Source organism: Cryptomeria japonica, chromosome 3, assembly GCF_030272615.1.
Source record: "Cryptomeria japonica chromosome 3, Sugi_1.0, whole genome shotgun sequence".
Classification (NCBI taxonomy): domain Eukaryota; kingdom Viridiplantae; phylum Streptophyta; class Pinopsida; order Cupressales; family Cupressaceae; genus Cryptomeria; species Cryptomeria japonica.
The window spans coordinates 343017425-343035446 of record NC_081407.1 but is presented as its reverse complement, the minus strand read 5'-3'; the positions used below and the strand labels follow the sequence as shown (position 1 = coordinate 343035446).

The 18022-nt window shown below is 41.7% G+C and overlaps 1 protein-coding gene across 2 annotated transcripts in view; it reads left to right on the top strand.

Moving 5' to 3' along the window:
• LOC131077205 (poly(ADP-ribose) glycohydrolase 1) overlaps nucleotides 1-18022 on the top strand; it is a 222434-nt gene that overhangs the window by 180300 nt on the left and 24112 nt on the right. For both annotated transcript variants that reach the window (XM_059218304.1, XM_058014641.2), the window contains one exon: nucleotides 3181-3486. In XM_059218304.1, the coding sequence (XP_059074287.1) occupies nucleotides 3181-3486 (306 nt within the window). The remainder of the gene's footprint in view (nucleotides 1-3180; nucleotides 3487-18022) is intronic.

Genomic DNA, 18022 nt, shown 5'->3' with positions numbered 1-18022 from the left:
GAATGTTGGTCAAGAGATCTGCACAATCTCCCAAACCATTCCTGAGTGGTACAGCCTGATAGAGCATTGAATTGGCTGCAAAATGGTACAACCAGCTTGTGTAAGGATACAGCTGGCCCTAGGAAAGGCACAGCTTAGATAATATGCCTCCAAACCCTCTAAATCTGCATCTAGAACCCTTGGGAGCTACTGAAATCAATTTCCCTTGAATCACTTTTAGAAAATTCAATCAAATAGTGACCAATCGAACTCCTTGAGGCTTAATTTATTGAAGAATTTGCCTGATCTAATGCACCAAATTCTTGATGCTTATTGTTGAAAGGAAAACCTGTAAAACCTGCTAGAAATTCATCCAATTGAAACACAAATGGAAACCTTGTGGAGATTCCCCTCAATGGTGAACTGGATTTTCGTCCAATTCACAATTCTCCATGGGTTTTCGTCCTCTGGAAAATACTTCGCAAAGCTGCTCTGAAAAATAATTATCAAGGTGAGCAAATAATAGAATGAATTCTCTTTTGTAAATTCCCTTCTTACTTTGGATTCCAATGCCCTAATTACCCACATTTAATTTGGCTTTCAAGTCCAATTGTGGTGCCCATCCCTAGGTTGCATCCAACTTGAGGTAATAGAGTAACTTTATTTAACTTTATAATTTAATTTATTTTCCTCGTTTAACTTTAACTTTATTACTAACATTATAAAGTTATTGTATGATTTCCACAACATGCCATCAATAGTCACTTTAATGATGTTTTGTTATTTTAAGCAAAAGAGATCTTCTATTTTTAGCAAAAAGTGACTTAGCCAAGAAAATAACATTATTTGCTCATTAAATAAGCATCCAAAAGCCAGTCTCTAGCGCGTAAAGTCCTCCCATGCTAGGCACAACATCTCCTATCCACTAGATTTGCCTACAGAGATGGATAATAGGCAAATGCCACCTTTTGAGTGATTGTCTAAGAAAGAGGGGACATTACAGTGTAATTGGGCATTACATTAATGGAAGTCGTGGATTAAATCCATTGATTAGCACCTTTTGTATTGTTTTTAAAGCTTTATTTTGGTTTATTATATTGTGGCTGGATGTTTCTGATTTAGTAAATTCCTGCATTTGGTGTTTATCAAATTCAATTTTGGTGCCAATGGATAGTAGAAGTGATTTACATTTCACAGGATTATAGTGGGCAAGAAAAGGATACATCGTAATAGCACAAAATAATCTGAATCTCAAGAAATACTGGACAGTTTACATATTATGGTCAGAAACTGTTTGCAAATTCAGGGAAGTTTAAGTCCCTCAACAAGTTTGAGGTATTAATTAAGGAGTACTTTCATGTATACTAAAATTATCTTCAAGGAGCTTTAAAGAAATATTGAAACTGCAAAGAGAGGCATGCAAATATACGGTAGTTCTAAGCCAAGAATTTTACATTGTTGGATTTTAAGAAGTGAAAATTTTAAAATACTTTTAATTTTACAGATATAAAAGGCATGCAATTTGATATTCTGAAGTTGGAAGGAAAAGAGGATGTTGGAAATGTTATACCACAAACAGAGTGGTCCGGTGCAGCTGATTAATTTGTATCAACACAAGTGCTCTCATGTAAATTTTAATCTAAGCATAAAGAATAGTTTGGAACCTTCTCCTATCTTGGTGGGTCTGCTACAGTTTAAGGATTGAAGTTAAGCTGTGCATAAATGGGGGGTGAAATTATGCAGCCACTACTTAAAGAAAAATGTGCTAGACGTTTGCATGTATTTTCTTAACTTTTTCTGGACATATTTGTTCTTTTTTTTTAAATATATGATTAAAAAATGAGAATTTTGTGACCACTTTACATAAGTAAAATAAAAAATTTATCGTACCACAAACTCCACAAAATGATCTAAAAATATTAGTAGTAGTAAAATAAAATTAGCTTAGCAGTGGAACGAGACCTTGCTTTAAGATGACAGAAAGAGATTCACACAATAATGATAAGAGTTTATTTAGAAAGTGAAGGAAAATTATTGGCAATGGATTTGTAAGCAATCTTCATTCACAGGATTGAATAATGTCTACCAAAAGACAGATGAAGCCGTAGTAAATTATTCAGAAGAGTATGAATGTTTAAGAGAGCAGTGGAACGAGACCTTGCTTTAAGATGACAGAAAAAGATTCACATTAATAATGATAAGAGTTTATTTAGAAAGTGAAGGAAAATTATTGGCAATGGATTTGTAAGCAATCTTCATTCACAGGATTGAATAATGTCTACCAAAAGACAGATGAAGCCGTAGTAAATTATTCAGAAGAATATGAATGTTTAAGAGGCTGAGATGTACTTGTTCGTGGAGACAAAAGTGATGTAACTTTTCACCCAAATAAGGGTAAGTAATGGATTGCATTCGTTTCTTAATAAATTGGTCAATATTTGTTAATATTTATCTGGCTTTTCTTATTGTGCTTCAATCTTGTTGATTGATTGCTAATTCATGCACGAATGCCTTAATTTTAAAATTCAACTTTACATAAGTGGGTCGCTACCATTCTACATGCTTGTAGGTTTCTTATGATCATATTGTTTTGGTCAGACTTTGTAGAAAAAAATTATTCCTTACTCTAGAGAATTTCTTTTGCTCAAATATACAGTCTACGTGTGTTTATAATGTGGGCATTGAATTTTTTTTTGTTAAAAATAAGCTTTTATCAATTTTAAATCCTCCCAGGCTTAGGAACCAAGTTTTGTGTCATCGTTAAAATTTGTTCATTAACTATATCTGAAAAAACTGAATTGTGTTCTTGACGCTTTATCCATGTCCCCTTCAACTGTCCCTTAATGAGCTACTTTAGTAATACTCTTAGTTAAGACTGTTTGACATGCTTTGTAGATTTGTGGAAATTTCATATTAATTATAGGTTAGGATACAACACATCTCATTTACTGCTAATGGCTGATCATACATATGCTGATACAAACACCTAAATAGAGAGTGATTTTTTTTGCATAGTCATTGTATTTGTGGGAATCACTTCCAATTTCCTTTTCTCTAATTCACTACTTCATAGTTTTGGCTTCATCCCTTTGGAAGTATTGTGTAATAATTTCACCTTATTCAGGGATGCATTTGAATATACTGTTGTGTAATTTTTTGTGAGGATTTTTGGTCTTGTGTAACATTGTCATTTGTTTGTAGCAAAATGTCCAAGGTGACAGTCTTGCAACTGCAGATTTCCAAGAATGCTCAAATAGCATTGACAATGATTTATCCACAAGTGTCAATCAACAACTGGAAAATGGAGGACCTTCTCTGGTTAATGATGAGGCTTTAGATGACATTTCTCAACAAATGAGTCCAGGAAGAGAAAAAGATGGCATGCAGTATATACATTCACTCCCTTCCGAAGATAAAATTGGCATAGCAACTGGCAATTGGGGGTGTGGAGCATTTGGTGGTGATGTTGAACTCAAAAGTATTCTCCAGTGGCTTGCGGCATCTCAAGTTAGTATTGCTCTAGCAGACGCTTTTTAAGGATTATATACTTATACATCTGTTCTATTTTCTTTCATACAATGAGTCCTTGTTATTTGTTGTTGTGTGATATAATGTAAAAGATTGAGAAACATGATTGCAAAGTTGCAAAATTTAAGAGATGTGCAATGATTCAAATGCAGTGCTGATTTGATTATGTTTTACTTCAACTATTATTCTGTCATGATCCACTGGTACAAAAATTAGTAATTTCAGTGTTGCAAAGTAACCATACTTCCCAATAAATGGGTCGTAACATGCATTCTGGATGATGTTTTCAAACCTTCAAAAAGTTTTTTGTAAATACAATTTCTCTTGTATCCCATGTTTCTGTCAATTAAAATTGTTGTCATTGAAAACTTATTTCAAGCCAGGTGTGTAACTTCTGTGGTGTCTTAACTTTGTAGTAACAGAGTTCAATTTGACTTGAGAGGAAACATTAGGTAGACAATCCATGGTGAGGCCTATGTGATGGCCCGGATATGGGCCTTGAGTAACACACTTCTCCTGAAATTAATACTTTAAGATTATTTTTAATAAACACACTGATTAATAGGGCTGTCTAGCAAGTAAGGTTATGATTATTGAAAAATGAATGCATCGCTTCTCTCACGACACACATTTCTGCAGTAAATGGCCCTACTTAGGGATTACTCTCTTTGACCTAATAGACACTTTCTTTTTAAGAGAAACTTGCAACTTAAAGAAGAATGATTTCAGTTATGTTTAAAGTGGCAAGAGTAAGGAAGCATACCTCAATGTAGGATCAACCTATTGAAGGATACAGTGATATGTCCAACGAGAGATTGATTTCCTCTAGATCTCCACACTTGGAGAAGCCTACCTACAAATTTGTGTACAAAGTTGAGGCCAAGCCCAAGTCTCAAGACAAAATGCAATCAAAGAGTGCTAAGGTTGGAACTCAATAAATCTCCAAACAGGCAATAGGATTCACATGACAAACTCCAGTGCTACCAATTGATGTGTACAAGAAACAATCAAAGACTAGCAAATGGTTCTTAGCTCACAATAGTAGCAATCATCAACTAAAGAGTGTTGAACTAGAGAAGCCTTATTTGCGCAGCTGATGTGGACCAAATTTACCACTAAGGTAGTAGAGAAAGGTGAGTAGATCATGGATGTAGAGTCTGATGCCATGGTCAGAATTGTCAACATAGTCTTTTCCTCAAATATAAACTCTGGGGAAATAGAGAGGTTGTTCTAGTCTCAAATGTGGCCAATGGACAATCAGTACACTTTATTGTTGACAATGGAAGTTGGAAGAACTTGATTTTTCTCTTGAAGCAGTTTGCAGATTGAACTTGGCACTAACACCTCGTTCTTAACCATACACTATTTAGTTCCATTTTAGAGAAATGCTTCACTTAGCAGTGTCACTTAGTGTACAAAATCAAGCCATTTTAAGAGGCAATCCTTTGTGATGTCACATCATTAGAGGTACGGCGACCATGTCTATTTAATTGACATGCAACCTATGAGACAAATACTAGGAATGTTACCATAAGTGTTGGTAACCATAAATATCTCATGTATCGCATGGTAAAACCCACATAAGGTATCTCATTATTGTAAGCAATGTAATAAGCACCTTAGTGTTAGTTTTAAGCAATCAGATGTTAATCTTAAATAATCAGGTTATAACAGAACAGTAACAGCAATAAAAACGACAAAACAAGACACACCAATACCCTAGGAAAACCTCCCTCTTGGAGGTGAAAAACCCAGCCACAAAGTACAATGTGTATAATCTCAAATGTAGGCAATTACAAGGCAAGTGTGCTTATTTCAGATTGCTGTTCAACTAGCAAGATAGCAGATCTGAATTCCTCTTTATGTGATAATGGAGATTGCAGCCCTTATCATCAGCAACGAATTCGCTCAAGGCAAGTCTTCATTAGCTTCGCAAGATCTTGATAGCATTACCTAACAGCCAGCCTTCACACAATGGATGAGGAGCAAGTTCACTCAAGAGAGAGAGAGAGAGAGACTGCCAAATGTTGGAGAGCAGATTACATGTGTTGACAGCCTTAAGAATGATTCGCCTTGTATATAAATTGATTCATTATGCTGTGCAAATGACTTGCTTATATACTTGACTTGTGGTGTCAAGTCTCAAGTCGGCCTGCCTCGTTAATTTAAAAATAATATTATGTATATCATCCAAATAGGTCTTGACCTATTAAGATGTTATTGCTTGATTGCCTTTACCACACGCTACATGAGTTTGGGCCCAGCCTAATTACATAATCGCTCAAAATACATATTGGGCCTACCCTATCTACAAGTTACATTCAATATAGGACCACAAGTTACATCGCCCAATTAGGGTCAGACAAAATTGCAAGTTACATTTATAGGGCCTGTCCTATCCACAATTTACATTATATATAGGTCTTGCCCAAGCAAGACATAATTACAAGTTACATGTATTTGGGTCCAGCCCTAAGTTCGATTTACATAATAGATAATACATGTGTATTTTAATTGTCATTGACAACATTAAAATACAATAGATAGGTATCTGAGCTAGCTACTATTTCAACACTCCCTCTTAGCTAGGGAGGATAGTTGCCACTTGTCATGATCCATTCATGACCTTCATCTTGCATTGTCCACAAGGATGAATGCATAAGCTCCATAGAGTATACCTGCAATAAAACACATAAATATCATGAACTCATTTCATGATGTCCATCTTGCATTGCCCGCAAAGGATGGATCCACCTTGCATTGCCCGCAGAGGGTGGAAGATGCAGTCTAAATTGTATCTCTAGGATTGAGACTCCCTCTCAATCAATATTGTGTTCTCCACAATTCCAAGCTTCTCTCTAAAGTACTCAAACTTCACTCGAGCTAGAGGCTTGGTGAGAACATCAAAAACCTGTTCATCAGTGCTGATATATTTCAGCTGGATGGCACCTCTTTGTGCCATATCACGAATATAGTGATAATGAGTTTCCACGTGTTTTGACCTGTCATGAAACACGGGATTATTAGACATTTTAATACAACTCTGATTATCATAATAAATAACAGTGGATTCCCAAGGTTGTCCAAACAACCCAGCAAGAAGCTTGCGAAGCTAAACTGGTTCTCTAGTTGCCACACTTGAAGCAATGTATTTTGCTTCTGCAATACTCAATGCAACTGAGGACTGTTTCGTACTGGCCCAAGAGATCATAGCGGAACCCAAGCTGAAACAGATTCCTGAAGTGCTTTTCCTGTCAGTAACACTTCCGGCCCAATTAGAATCAGAGTAGCCTTCCAAATTGATTACTTCAGTCCAGAGCCAACTGTTCCATGCAAGTATCTCAGGATGTGCTTGGCTGCCACCAAGTGAACATGCTTTGGCTGGTTCATGAGTTGGCTAAGTGCACTCACTGCATAGCAAATTAGTGTTGACTAGATACATCCAGGATTCAATCAACTACCTGTACTCTGAAGGATTTGCAAAATCAGAGTTAGCTGAAAAAAATACTCAACTTCTTCAAGTTAGTTGTTTGCCCTCTCGGGTAAACGGTTAAATGCAGAAAGTAAATGCACAAAACATAATGGAAATACATTAAATAACCAGTCTCTATATTAATTCAACAGTCCATGTACAATAAGTGCTTATAACATTACATCTGACACGACTATCATGATCCCACTTCGAAGAAAAGGTACACAATATATAATACCCAAAGGGGTACGACACAACCGTTGCGACTCCAACTACCTACCCGTCGGCTAACTAACTGACTGTCGTAACTCATTATTACCGACGACAACATAAACATAATATAACAACATAACATAATGATTATTCCCGGCAACATCATCCCCCCCAAGAAAAGAAGTCGACTCCGACGACTTAATACAAAATAGGGATGAACGGCAGGAACTACTGACGCCAGTCGGGCCCGGATCTTATACACTTGCTGCGTCCTTGCCTGAAAACCCTTTTTTGCTACCATCCGATGCTCAAGTGCGGATTTCACCAATATTGCTTCCTTTGCCATCACAGTCCTCCTGTGCCTAAACCAAACTTGTCTGCAAAACACGTTTTTCAGTCTCAGCTTCCACCAACTGCTGCTCAAATGATACTGTCTCCCTAGCCAATTTGTCCTCGATAGCCACCCGTGCTGCTCTCCCGGCATCCAACTCCTGGGTATGCTAAACTAAGTCTCACGCGACTATTGCCTCCAACCTGGTGGTCAGCTCCTCCCGAGCCCTCTGTGCATCCACCAAGGCAACCTCACGTCCAGCTGAGACATACTCCGAGTTCCTCAAAGCGTACCAGTCATGCCTAGAGGTGGCCACAATTTGCTGGCACAAATGCTAGGAAACACCTCAAATCCTCCATCACACTCCCCAAAGGCTAAAAACTGAACTGAATAACTCCCTGGTGTCATACAATTGCGCGGACCTGCAATGCCTTCCCTCAAACTCTGTTTGTTTGCAACCTCCAAATCCGTCTCCCTCTACGGCTTATGGCTTCCCCGCCAATGCTTAGCTGCAGGCTTCTTTCTCACAGTACGGAAAACCACAACACTTCCCGTGGTCTTCTGTAGCTCAAAATAAACTGGGGGTCGAGGGGCAGCGCCCCTCGCGGGGTCTTGGGGCAGCGCATCATTTCTGTGATATTTTATGATGGCAAAACCCTTCTTCCACACTCCAATATTTTTAGTGTCTAGGCTCCAGATGTCATCGAATCATTTTTCAATCCGTCGTCGTCGTTTTTTTTTTGTTTTTTTTAAGGCATTGTAATGTCCCCGATGGCACCCCGACCATACAACCTCCTTGTACAGACAACAACAGCACTGGCACCTCCGATCGTGCAGTGAACACCCTCCACCGTACGACTGTGTTTGTTTGTGCGGGGGCTGCGTTTATGTCTTCGTGCTCCGCGACAGCAGTGGCTTCCACCGCACCGGTGGTGGACGTGCTACCGTACGATGGTTCCACCGCACGGTGGTCCCACCGCCGGTGTTGCCACCGCACGGTGGTTCCACCGCTGGTGGCCCCACCGCACGGTGGTTCCACCGCCGGTGGCCCCACCGTATGGTGGTTCCACCGCCGGTGGCCCCACCGTATGGTGGTTCCACCGCCGGTGGCCCCACCGTACGGTGGTTCCACCGTGGCTTTCTTCTCCCTTTTTTTTTTTTTTTTTTAAGTCTTTTTTTTCTTTTTTTTTCTGCTAGAGAGTCTTCTGTTGGGGTCCCCTGTCTTTGAGATCGCCCTTCATCCTTCTCAGTTTTCCTTGCCCAAGGGTCTCCTGTTGTGGTCCTGTGCCTCTCAGGTCCCCTTCCATCCGCTCAGGTCCCCCTTTGGGCTCTCGGGTGTCCGTCTGGCCTCTCGGGTCCGCTGCGTGCTTCGCGTGGTAGGGTTTCAATTTGTACCCGTTCGTGGCAAGTCTATTTTCCATGGCCATCCGAAGACCTGGAACCACAAATTCTACAGGGACCACGACCTCCTTCCCGTACATAAGAAGAAGAAGAATCATAAAGATTTTGAAGACTGCGGTCTTCCACACAGGGTTCCAATTGTTGCCAACACTCTTCGGATTATCTACGTCGCCAGGGTTTGGGGCGTCTCCCTTCCAATATTCTTTGTATTCCGGCAGGTACACCTCTGTTGGTTGCTCTGGTTCCTCTACTTCAAGCCTGTAGCTTTGGAACATTTTGTAATCCTCCATTTGCCAATGGAAGAGCCCGTTAAATGAGCATACCTCATCTTCAGAACATCCCTCCAATTCGAGCACCCCTTCACTGTTCGGCTCCATCGCGTTCTTGCCCTTTCTTTCATCGGGACCCCCTTCCCCTTTATTAAAGTCCTCTAAGTCTGAGTCGGAAGAGGCGAGCTCTTCGCCAACATCTTGGGTGTGTAGGTCAATGGTATATTTCCGCCCTCCCTTCTCCATGGAAAGTGTATTTTTCTTCTAGTTGTGGTTTACCCTCGCGTTGATCAACCACGCTCTCCCTAGGATGGCGTCATAGCCTTTCTTCTTCAAAGGAATAACCACGAAATCTAACAAGAATGGTTGCGTACCAATCGTCACTTGCTGGGCCATCAACAGGCCGAGTGGCTTAATGCCGTGTTGGTCCGCTCCCACCAGGTTGAATGTGGGTGGCCACAGGGTGGGCTTCCCCAGCCGCTTCCATGTTTCTTCTGGTAGTACATTCACCCCAGATCCCCTGTCCACAATGGTGTCCTTCAAGAATGGTCCCACGGATGCCCATTTCTACCACAGCTGGGTGTCTACCACTGCTCACGGCTAGTAACATCGGGTCAGTCGGAGGGCTAACGGAAACCTCCACCTGTGGTGTACTCTTCGAAGCGGTGGCGGGAACCCCTACCTGTGGTGCACTTGACGATGCGGTGGCGGGAACTCGTACCTGTGGTGCACTCGACGCTGCGGTGCTTTGCACATTGGTGAGGATGGCAGTCCTCAATTGTGGCATAGAGTCTAGAAGGTCTTTTACCTTTATCGACACCTCCATCTGCAAGATTTGCCCAATGATGTTATTTTCCGCTTCCGTACGGGATGATGTACTCGCCACCTCGTTGCCCGTCGTTCGGTCATCATCTCACATTCAATATTGGCCTTTGCCTCCCGTAATCTCTCCTTCTCCGTACGGGGGTCGGGATAAGTGGCTTTTTTCGTCTGGGCGCGGGTGATCGCCAGTACTTCTTTCTCACCAGTCTTCTCAACCTTCTCGATGTTGAGGAGATTAACCCCTGCTTGCGGGCAATTTGCATCCTCATGGTCGCCTGGCCCACACCAATGGCAAAGGTGCTGAGGGGTGGCTTCCTTCGTGCAATCACGGGCGAAGTGCCCCCACTGATTACAGGCCCTACATTGGATAATTGGCCGGCCCTTGGCGTCATACTGGATACGGCTTCCGTTATTGTTATTGTTGCTATTCCTTCCGCCGCCGCGTCTGTTGTCCCGGTATCCTCCAGATGATGCCGTTGTGTTAGTATGTTGACCCGTACCTTCTGGTGCGGATGTTGTGGCCTGCTCCGTGAACAACACCTGGTTCATTTGCGTACCTCGGGTTTTCATGTTGTATGGGCACTCCTTGGTGGAGTGTCCCATCACTTGGCAAATCTCGCAGAATGCCTTCTTTTGGCAAGTACCCTTTGTATGCCCTTCCTCTTTGCACTCAGTGCACCATATGTCCCCTTCGTTTCGACCAGTGCTTCTCATTATTTTGAATTCCTTTCTCATTCGCTCCATGTCTTTCTGGAGCGCTTGCACCTGTTTGCCAGCCTCGTCGTCGTTGCTGCTTTCCTGTGAAGAGTCATCGTCCTCGGATGAGGATTTATTACTTTTCTTCTTCTTTGATGTTTTGTGTTTGCTCTCCAGGTCCATCGCCCTATTATTAGCGTCGTCATATGACGTCGGGGGTACAATTTTCATCTTCCTCCGTAGGGAGGATTTCAACCCTTCAACGAACCATCGTTTCTTCAATCCATCTGCGGGTTGGCTTTCCATTTTACCCAAGAGTTCTTTCAGCCTCCGACTGTATGCCCGTACTGTCTCCCTGGTACCTTGTTTGGTACTTTATATCTCCGTTACAATTTCATTGTCATCACGGAGCAACCGAAACTCCCCCGTGAATTCCTTTTGTAGATTGGCCCACGTGGCCACTTTTTGCTTGTCCACATCGGAGTACCAATCTATGGCAACTCCTCGTAACGTGCCTGGGAACTGTTGTACCCAGTCATCCTGGTCTGTTACTCCGTTGGCGGACCAAATGGTTTCACATGTACGGCAGTGTCGTAAGGGGTCTTCCTTGCCCTCCCCTGTGAACTTTGGCAATTTTTGTTTACTCGCCATCCCACCACTGGGTCTCGCTCCTCTAATTCCTTGTGTGCTTGTACTTGGCGATCCTCCGCCTCCTGCAACTGAACCTCCACTCGTGGGTCCTCCGGAAAAAGTTGCTGACACCGAACCAAACAAATTGCCTCCCGTACGGTACCCTTGTGCTCCCTCGGCACCTTCGGTCGTACCGTCACCTTCCGTTGTCTCCCTCCGGTTGTCCTCTGAAATGGACAAATTCTTTAGCAAGTCTCTGGTGGCGTCGATCAGGTTTAGACTTCGCCTTGTTTGTTCCACCAACTCTTCGCGGCTTCTTACCCTACGGTGGTATTCTGGCGAACTGTAGAGTTCTCCTTCGGCACCCTCCGTGACTCCTTCTGGCAGCCCTACAACAGTGTAGACAGTGTAGTTCTCTCCGTCTATCTCTGCCTCCGCAACCTCCGTGACACCTCCTGGGTTCCCTTCAGGCAACCCCTCGGCCGGTCGTCCCTCGGCAAGCTGCCTTAGCCTACGCCTTCATTCTATCTGCTGTCTGAGATTCAATGCGGTTTGTGCCACTTCCCATTCGTCACTCTGTATCTTTTTATTTTTGTCCTTATTTAGTCTATTGGGCATAAGTCAAAGGTTCAATTTCCTCCTGGCCTGGCGCCATCTCGTTCCATTTCTCGTCGGCTGTTCTCTTCGTAGCGTTGCAGGATTTGTTGTCGTCGCTCTTCCTGGGCAATCTCCTCCAAGCGGGCCTGTTGTGCCAGCGATGCCTCTGCAAGCAACCGGGGGAGGTGGTTCATCAACCGGTTTACTGCCGGGCTAACCTCCAGCGCTGTCCACACGGCACTTGGTAGGATTTCTACCCTACCTGGAGCAAAATTGAAAATTCTCGCGTTGCCGTGTCTTCTCCTATATAAAGTTCTGTCCGCGCGTCGTCGGCCTCCGGGTTTACTTCACCAACGGGTAGGCCCATTGTGTCTGTGCGCCATCCGTGTCTTCTGTTCCCGAGTTCGTCTAGGCAGCGGCGCCAAATGTTTGCCCTCTCGGGTAAACTGTTAAATGCAGAAAGTAAATGCACAGAACATAATGGAAATACATTAAATAACCAGTCTCTATATTAATTCAACAGTCCATGTACAATAAGTGCTTAGAACATTACATCTGACACGACTATCATGATCCCACTTCGAAGAAAACGTACACAATATATAATACCCGAAGGGGTACGACACAACCGTTGCGACTCCAACTACCTACCCGTCGGCTAACTAACTGACCGCCGTAACTCATTATTACCGACGACAACATAAACATAATATAACAACATAACATAATGATTATTCCCGGCAACATTAGTTTCCATCATACCAGACTTAGCCAAATTTTAGGGCATTTGAAGATCAGGATGACATTTCAGATTTCATAATTCACCAACTCGACCTAGCTCGGACCTTCAAGAATGATACCTACTCACAAAGCAAGACACAATTAGCAACGAGAGCAAAACCAGGCCCTAAGGAAGACTCTCAAAGAAACCCTAATTCTGGGGCCCTACGGACTCACCCTGGCTCAAGCAAAGCCTGTAATCCAACGATCCCCTCGACAACACTCATCCTGCAAAGGCTAACAGACAAACCCTAAACACCTAGAAAGCAAACCCCAAAAAGCAAAAAGAGTAGGGGTCCCCATTTGCAATGGGGCGATGTGTGAATACGTCACAACATCTAGCGCCACCTTGAATAAATGTTCCGGAACATTTCAAAGATAAAGACTCAATTGACACTTAGAACCTCCGGAAGATTCAACCCAACTTATCAGGTGACTAGAAAGTATACTCAAAGAAAAAGAAGAATCCCTAACCAGATCAAAATGCCTAGTCTTTGATTACGCATGTGTGTGCAAGTGTATTCATTCCTCTCGACAAGACAATTATGATCTTCGGGTTCCCCTGTGACTAGCTACGTAGTTTATCTGAACTTCAAAAGCATCCTGGATAGAGCGTCGCTGCCAGTCAGACGTCCATAGTCTCGACGAGGTTATCGCCGCAAGCTCACCAAAATTGCTCCATTGCCAGTCGGACGTCCATAGCCCCGATGGAGTTATCCGTATATTCCCATTAGCCAATTTTGATATTTCATTTCATTTCATTTTTTTTTCATTTTTCTCTTTCATTTTCTCATTTTTTCCTTTTGATATTGCTTTTTCACTCCGTCAATTCCTTTGGCTCATAAGCAGTGAAGCTTACTAGGGTTTGAGGATTGCAGTGGCACTTGAAGTCAGATTTTAGATTTTTCACCAATCACAGCTTTGCCTGAAAACCATAATGACTCGGAGTCTATTAATGTGTGGAGATATAGTAATCAACAGATGTCGGCATCAAGATACAGAAAATGATTCCCTTCCAAGTCAAATACAGCTCCTGATCAGATGATAAAGCTGGAGAGGAACAACCTCGGATTCTGAGCACTTCATGAATAGATATCTAAGAAATGAGTCTAACATAAGATCTAGGATATTGCCAGTGTGTGAGCAACAACACAAACGCCTTTCTCACAAGATGGAGGCTCCCACTCAAGACACCTAAACTAAAGCAAACGACCGACGGACTGACCCAAGGCAAACTAAGCTAAAGCGCACACCAAAAGCAAACTTCCTAAAGAAGGCAAACAACTAAACTATCTGAGCCACTCAGGATCATGAGTCAAATGACTCAAGGCAAATTAAGAACAAGGCTCAAAAGACCTCTAACTAAAGACACAAAAAGAAAACCTACTCTAAACCTAGATACAAGACTCCCAGACTCAACACGACTCAAAGAAGTAAAATATATACATGACTTCACATGGTTTCTCAAGTTGTGCAACAGGAGCATGGCAAACGTGATGGTTCTCAATCGAGCAAATTCATCCTTAAACACAGAAAAGCAAGCTCTCACCATGCATTTCTCATGCTCAAGCAAGTTTTCACTCAAAATGATCAACTGAGGTAATTTGTTAGGACCATGATCAATCCAGATGCAAGTTGTTTTCCCAAAATCCCCATAATCAAAATCATAATAACTTTCAAGGCTAGGATTAAGGAAAGAGGCAACCTGGCATATTTCAGGCTCAGATGGCCCTGCATTGTCGGAAGCGAGGTCACCAGCTGCTTTAGGAGGTTGCCATTGATGATGAACTATTCCACAAGCATCCACAACATGTTGATCTTGATTAGGAAGTTCTTCTTGAAACAAGCTCAGCGCCCCTTTGAATAACTCAAGATTCTCTGTTTTCACTGAGATATCTTGCATAAACCAGGCATCTTCATGAAATTTTGTTAGCATATCTTCAAAAATGAGAGTCTCCTTGAGGGATTGATTTTCAAAGATCTCCTCTAGTTGATCAAAGATAATCTCAGGTGGCATTTCTTCTTCAAGCATAGTCTCGGGAGGTCGAAGTTGATGATGGATCATATCACTCACAGTAACTTGCTTATCTTGAAAATATTTTGGCAGTGATTCCACTTATGCTTCCTCTACAAGATCTTTCAATGCTTCCTCAAATAGCATAATGGTGATGAAATCTTCAAGCGCCCCTTTGAATTGTTCTTCAAGCATAGTCTCGGGAGGTCTCACTTATGATGATTTGTATTTCTTTGTTCAATATGTCAACTTGATTGTCTTCTTTAAGAATGCCATTTGAAACCTCCTGCAATTCAATCTCAAGGATCTCCTTTTGTAGCATAAACGAGAATTCCTCAAGGAATGAGTCTTCTTCTTTGATTGCTTGTTCAACGCCTGGATCTTCCTTTATCATTGCTGGAGTATCTTCAATTGATTCTTCAACTTTTGTTTCATGATATTCCTTTTCAGGTGCAAGGCATGGCGGGCTATCCACTGTAATACATTGTTCCTTGGGTGCATTTGTATCATCAACGTACAACTGATCCTTCTCATAATCAAATGCTGGAGCAATGTCCTGTTCATAGGTTCTCCTGAATTCAACTGCAAGATGTGCACCCCAAGATCTGTTAATAATACATTCTTCCTCGGACAAAGTTGGCATTCCAAATTGGTTTCTGACTTGATTGATAGCCATTTCACATACTGAGCAAGTAAATTCAGAGTGAGGTGAGTTGTGAATTCTACACCACAATGGTAGCAATATGTTTTCTAAACGCATTTCACCATTCAAAATGAGTTGACTCTCGATCATCCACAAGAAGCTTAGAAGAGGATCTTTGGTTTCTGGGACACTGAAATTGCTTTCTTTTGCCTCTGGTCTGGAGACATCCCAAAAGAAGATTTTTCCTTGTGCTGCCAATTCCATCCTTGCTAAGTACTTCAAGCAATGCATTTCCTCATGTTCCTCTGTCTCATGGACTCGACACTGCCCTGGTCTCGCAAACTCAGACAATTTGCGTGGATAAAGTTGTGTATCTAATCTCCACCAAAGCTGAGGAAAATCAACTTGTTGCTCCTCGTGAAACTGTTGCCGCTCCATTGAGAAATCTTTTCCTTTTTTGATTTTTTGATTTTTGATTTTTTTCGATTTTCTATTTTCACCTTTTTTTGGATTTTCTATTTTTCACTTTTTTTTGGATTTTTTGGTTTTTTCTCCTTTTTTGGATTTTCTGGAATAAGAGAGATCTTGAATATCTTAGATTCAACTTGAAAGCTCAACTAGTTCCAGCTTGCTTCCTTATTTTTGCAAGTCCAATTGACGATCCGGCGATCACCTTCCTTCTTTGTATCACTTCCGTCGAGTGTTGAAGATGACTTTCCACTGATCTTCTTTGGATTCAAGAGTTCGCATTCGCTCAACTTTCTTCTGCTTCAATTTTGTCGAGCGTGGAGGAGGGTAAAAAGCTCTAGATAATTTCTTCAAATGCAATGTGACTTGACAAGATCCGACGTTCAAATGCTCGGCCCTCCTTCTAGCGCCAATTCTGTTGATGTGTATTTTGTACACGACCAAACACAGAATAAAATACCCAGAGGTATCTTATCCTCTCTTGAGCAAAGTTTCTCGACTGCTGAAGATCTCGCCGAAGGATCAGTCGAGGCAAATCCAAGGTTCTTGCATGTAGGTTCTCTACTCGTGGATAAGCTCTTTGTGCTATGATGTGATTTTGCTGGAATCACAGGGGGACTTACACTTGATGATTAAATGTCTAATTTGCTTTGAACATTGCTGGAACATAGGATTTCACTAGCCTAGATTTTGAAAAAAAGGAAAAAAGGACGAGGGCGAGGGAAGGATCTAATTCTGACACTAAGAATGTAGGAGCAATCAATGACCTTTGATGAAATTCTAACTAAGTCTTGTTTTGACATCCCAGGACCATCTCCACAAGGTTAGTGCGATCTTCGGAGGAAAGCTTTATGATGTTCAGATCATCGCTACAGGCATAGACACCATTAGGCTGATGCATATCAGTGAAGAAGCGACAATTGAAGTTAAGCTTAAGCTGAATGATTCCAGTTGACTACACAAGGCAAGTTTGCAATCAACAAACTGCTAGTAGTATGGATATGCAAATTTCACCATCAATCAAACACATTTCTTCCACTCATCTAATAACATGAAATCAAATCTGAGAAGCATACAGACCATGCAAATTGTTGAATCGACCCATAGATTTCACCATTTCTTCAATGAAGTTTTACAAGCCTTTTACAACAACATCTTGGCAACAATCTTTGCCTTCTCTTGCTATTCTACTCTAACTGCTATTCTATTTGCTATTAATCATTAGCTATTCTAACCTCTATGAACTAACTATTAACCTTCTAGCTATTAATGACTAACTATTAGCCTTTACAAATGAGGAGCCAGGGCTTATATAGTGCCCTCAATACAATTCGATGGCTCTGATCAATTTGAGATCAATGGCCAAGATTTTACAATGAAACCCTAATTAGGTTTTGTTACAACAAACTTAATTCTGACCAATGAAATAATTGCATTATTTGGACACATGTCTTCTCTGGAATATTCGACCAATGGATAGCCGGGGTAGGTACATTGAAGTTAGTGTCATCTTTGATGAGTCTGGTACATTGAATCTGGACATGCTGAAGTGGACCAACCCGACTAGAGGAGTGATGACTGGGATGCCACCTTGTCTTTCCTTGAAATGTTGGACTGGAAGAGGTCGTCCTTGATGAGGCTGGGCTGGAGAAGGTCGTCCTTGTTGATGCTGGGCTGGAGAAGGTCGTCCTTGTCCTGGCTTGGGCTGGAGAAGGTTGCCTTTTAATTGCAAGACAAACAAAAAGATGATTAAGGACACATGATAAATTCATTTCAACATAGCATTTTCAACTTAAATCATCAACGAAAAGATATCAACATGAAACTTGCCCAAGATTTTCTCCAGGAACAGACCCTATAAGAATTTCGCCCTGGACCCTTTGGAAGGGTCAGGAGCGAAATTCCAACTTTAGCTCAAAATTCACAATTTTTTAAGGTCAAACATCTTTCCAAGGCATTCCAAATAGCTTTTCTCACCCTAGTCTAGGCCTAACTTAGCACAAAATTTGGAGAAAAGGATGGTTTTAGTGTTTTTCGCTCTGGACCCTTTGGAAGGGTCAGGAGCGAATTTCTTTGTTTGTAGCTCATTTTTCATCATTCCAACTTCAATCCACCTCACAAGGCTAGGAAATAGTTCTCTTCTTTCACCCAATCCAAGTTTGATTTGATTTTGTAAAGC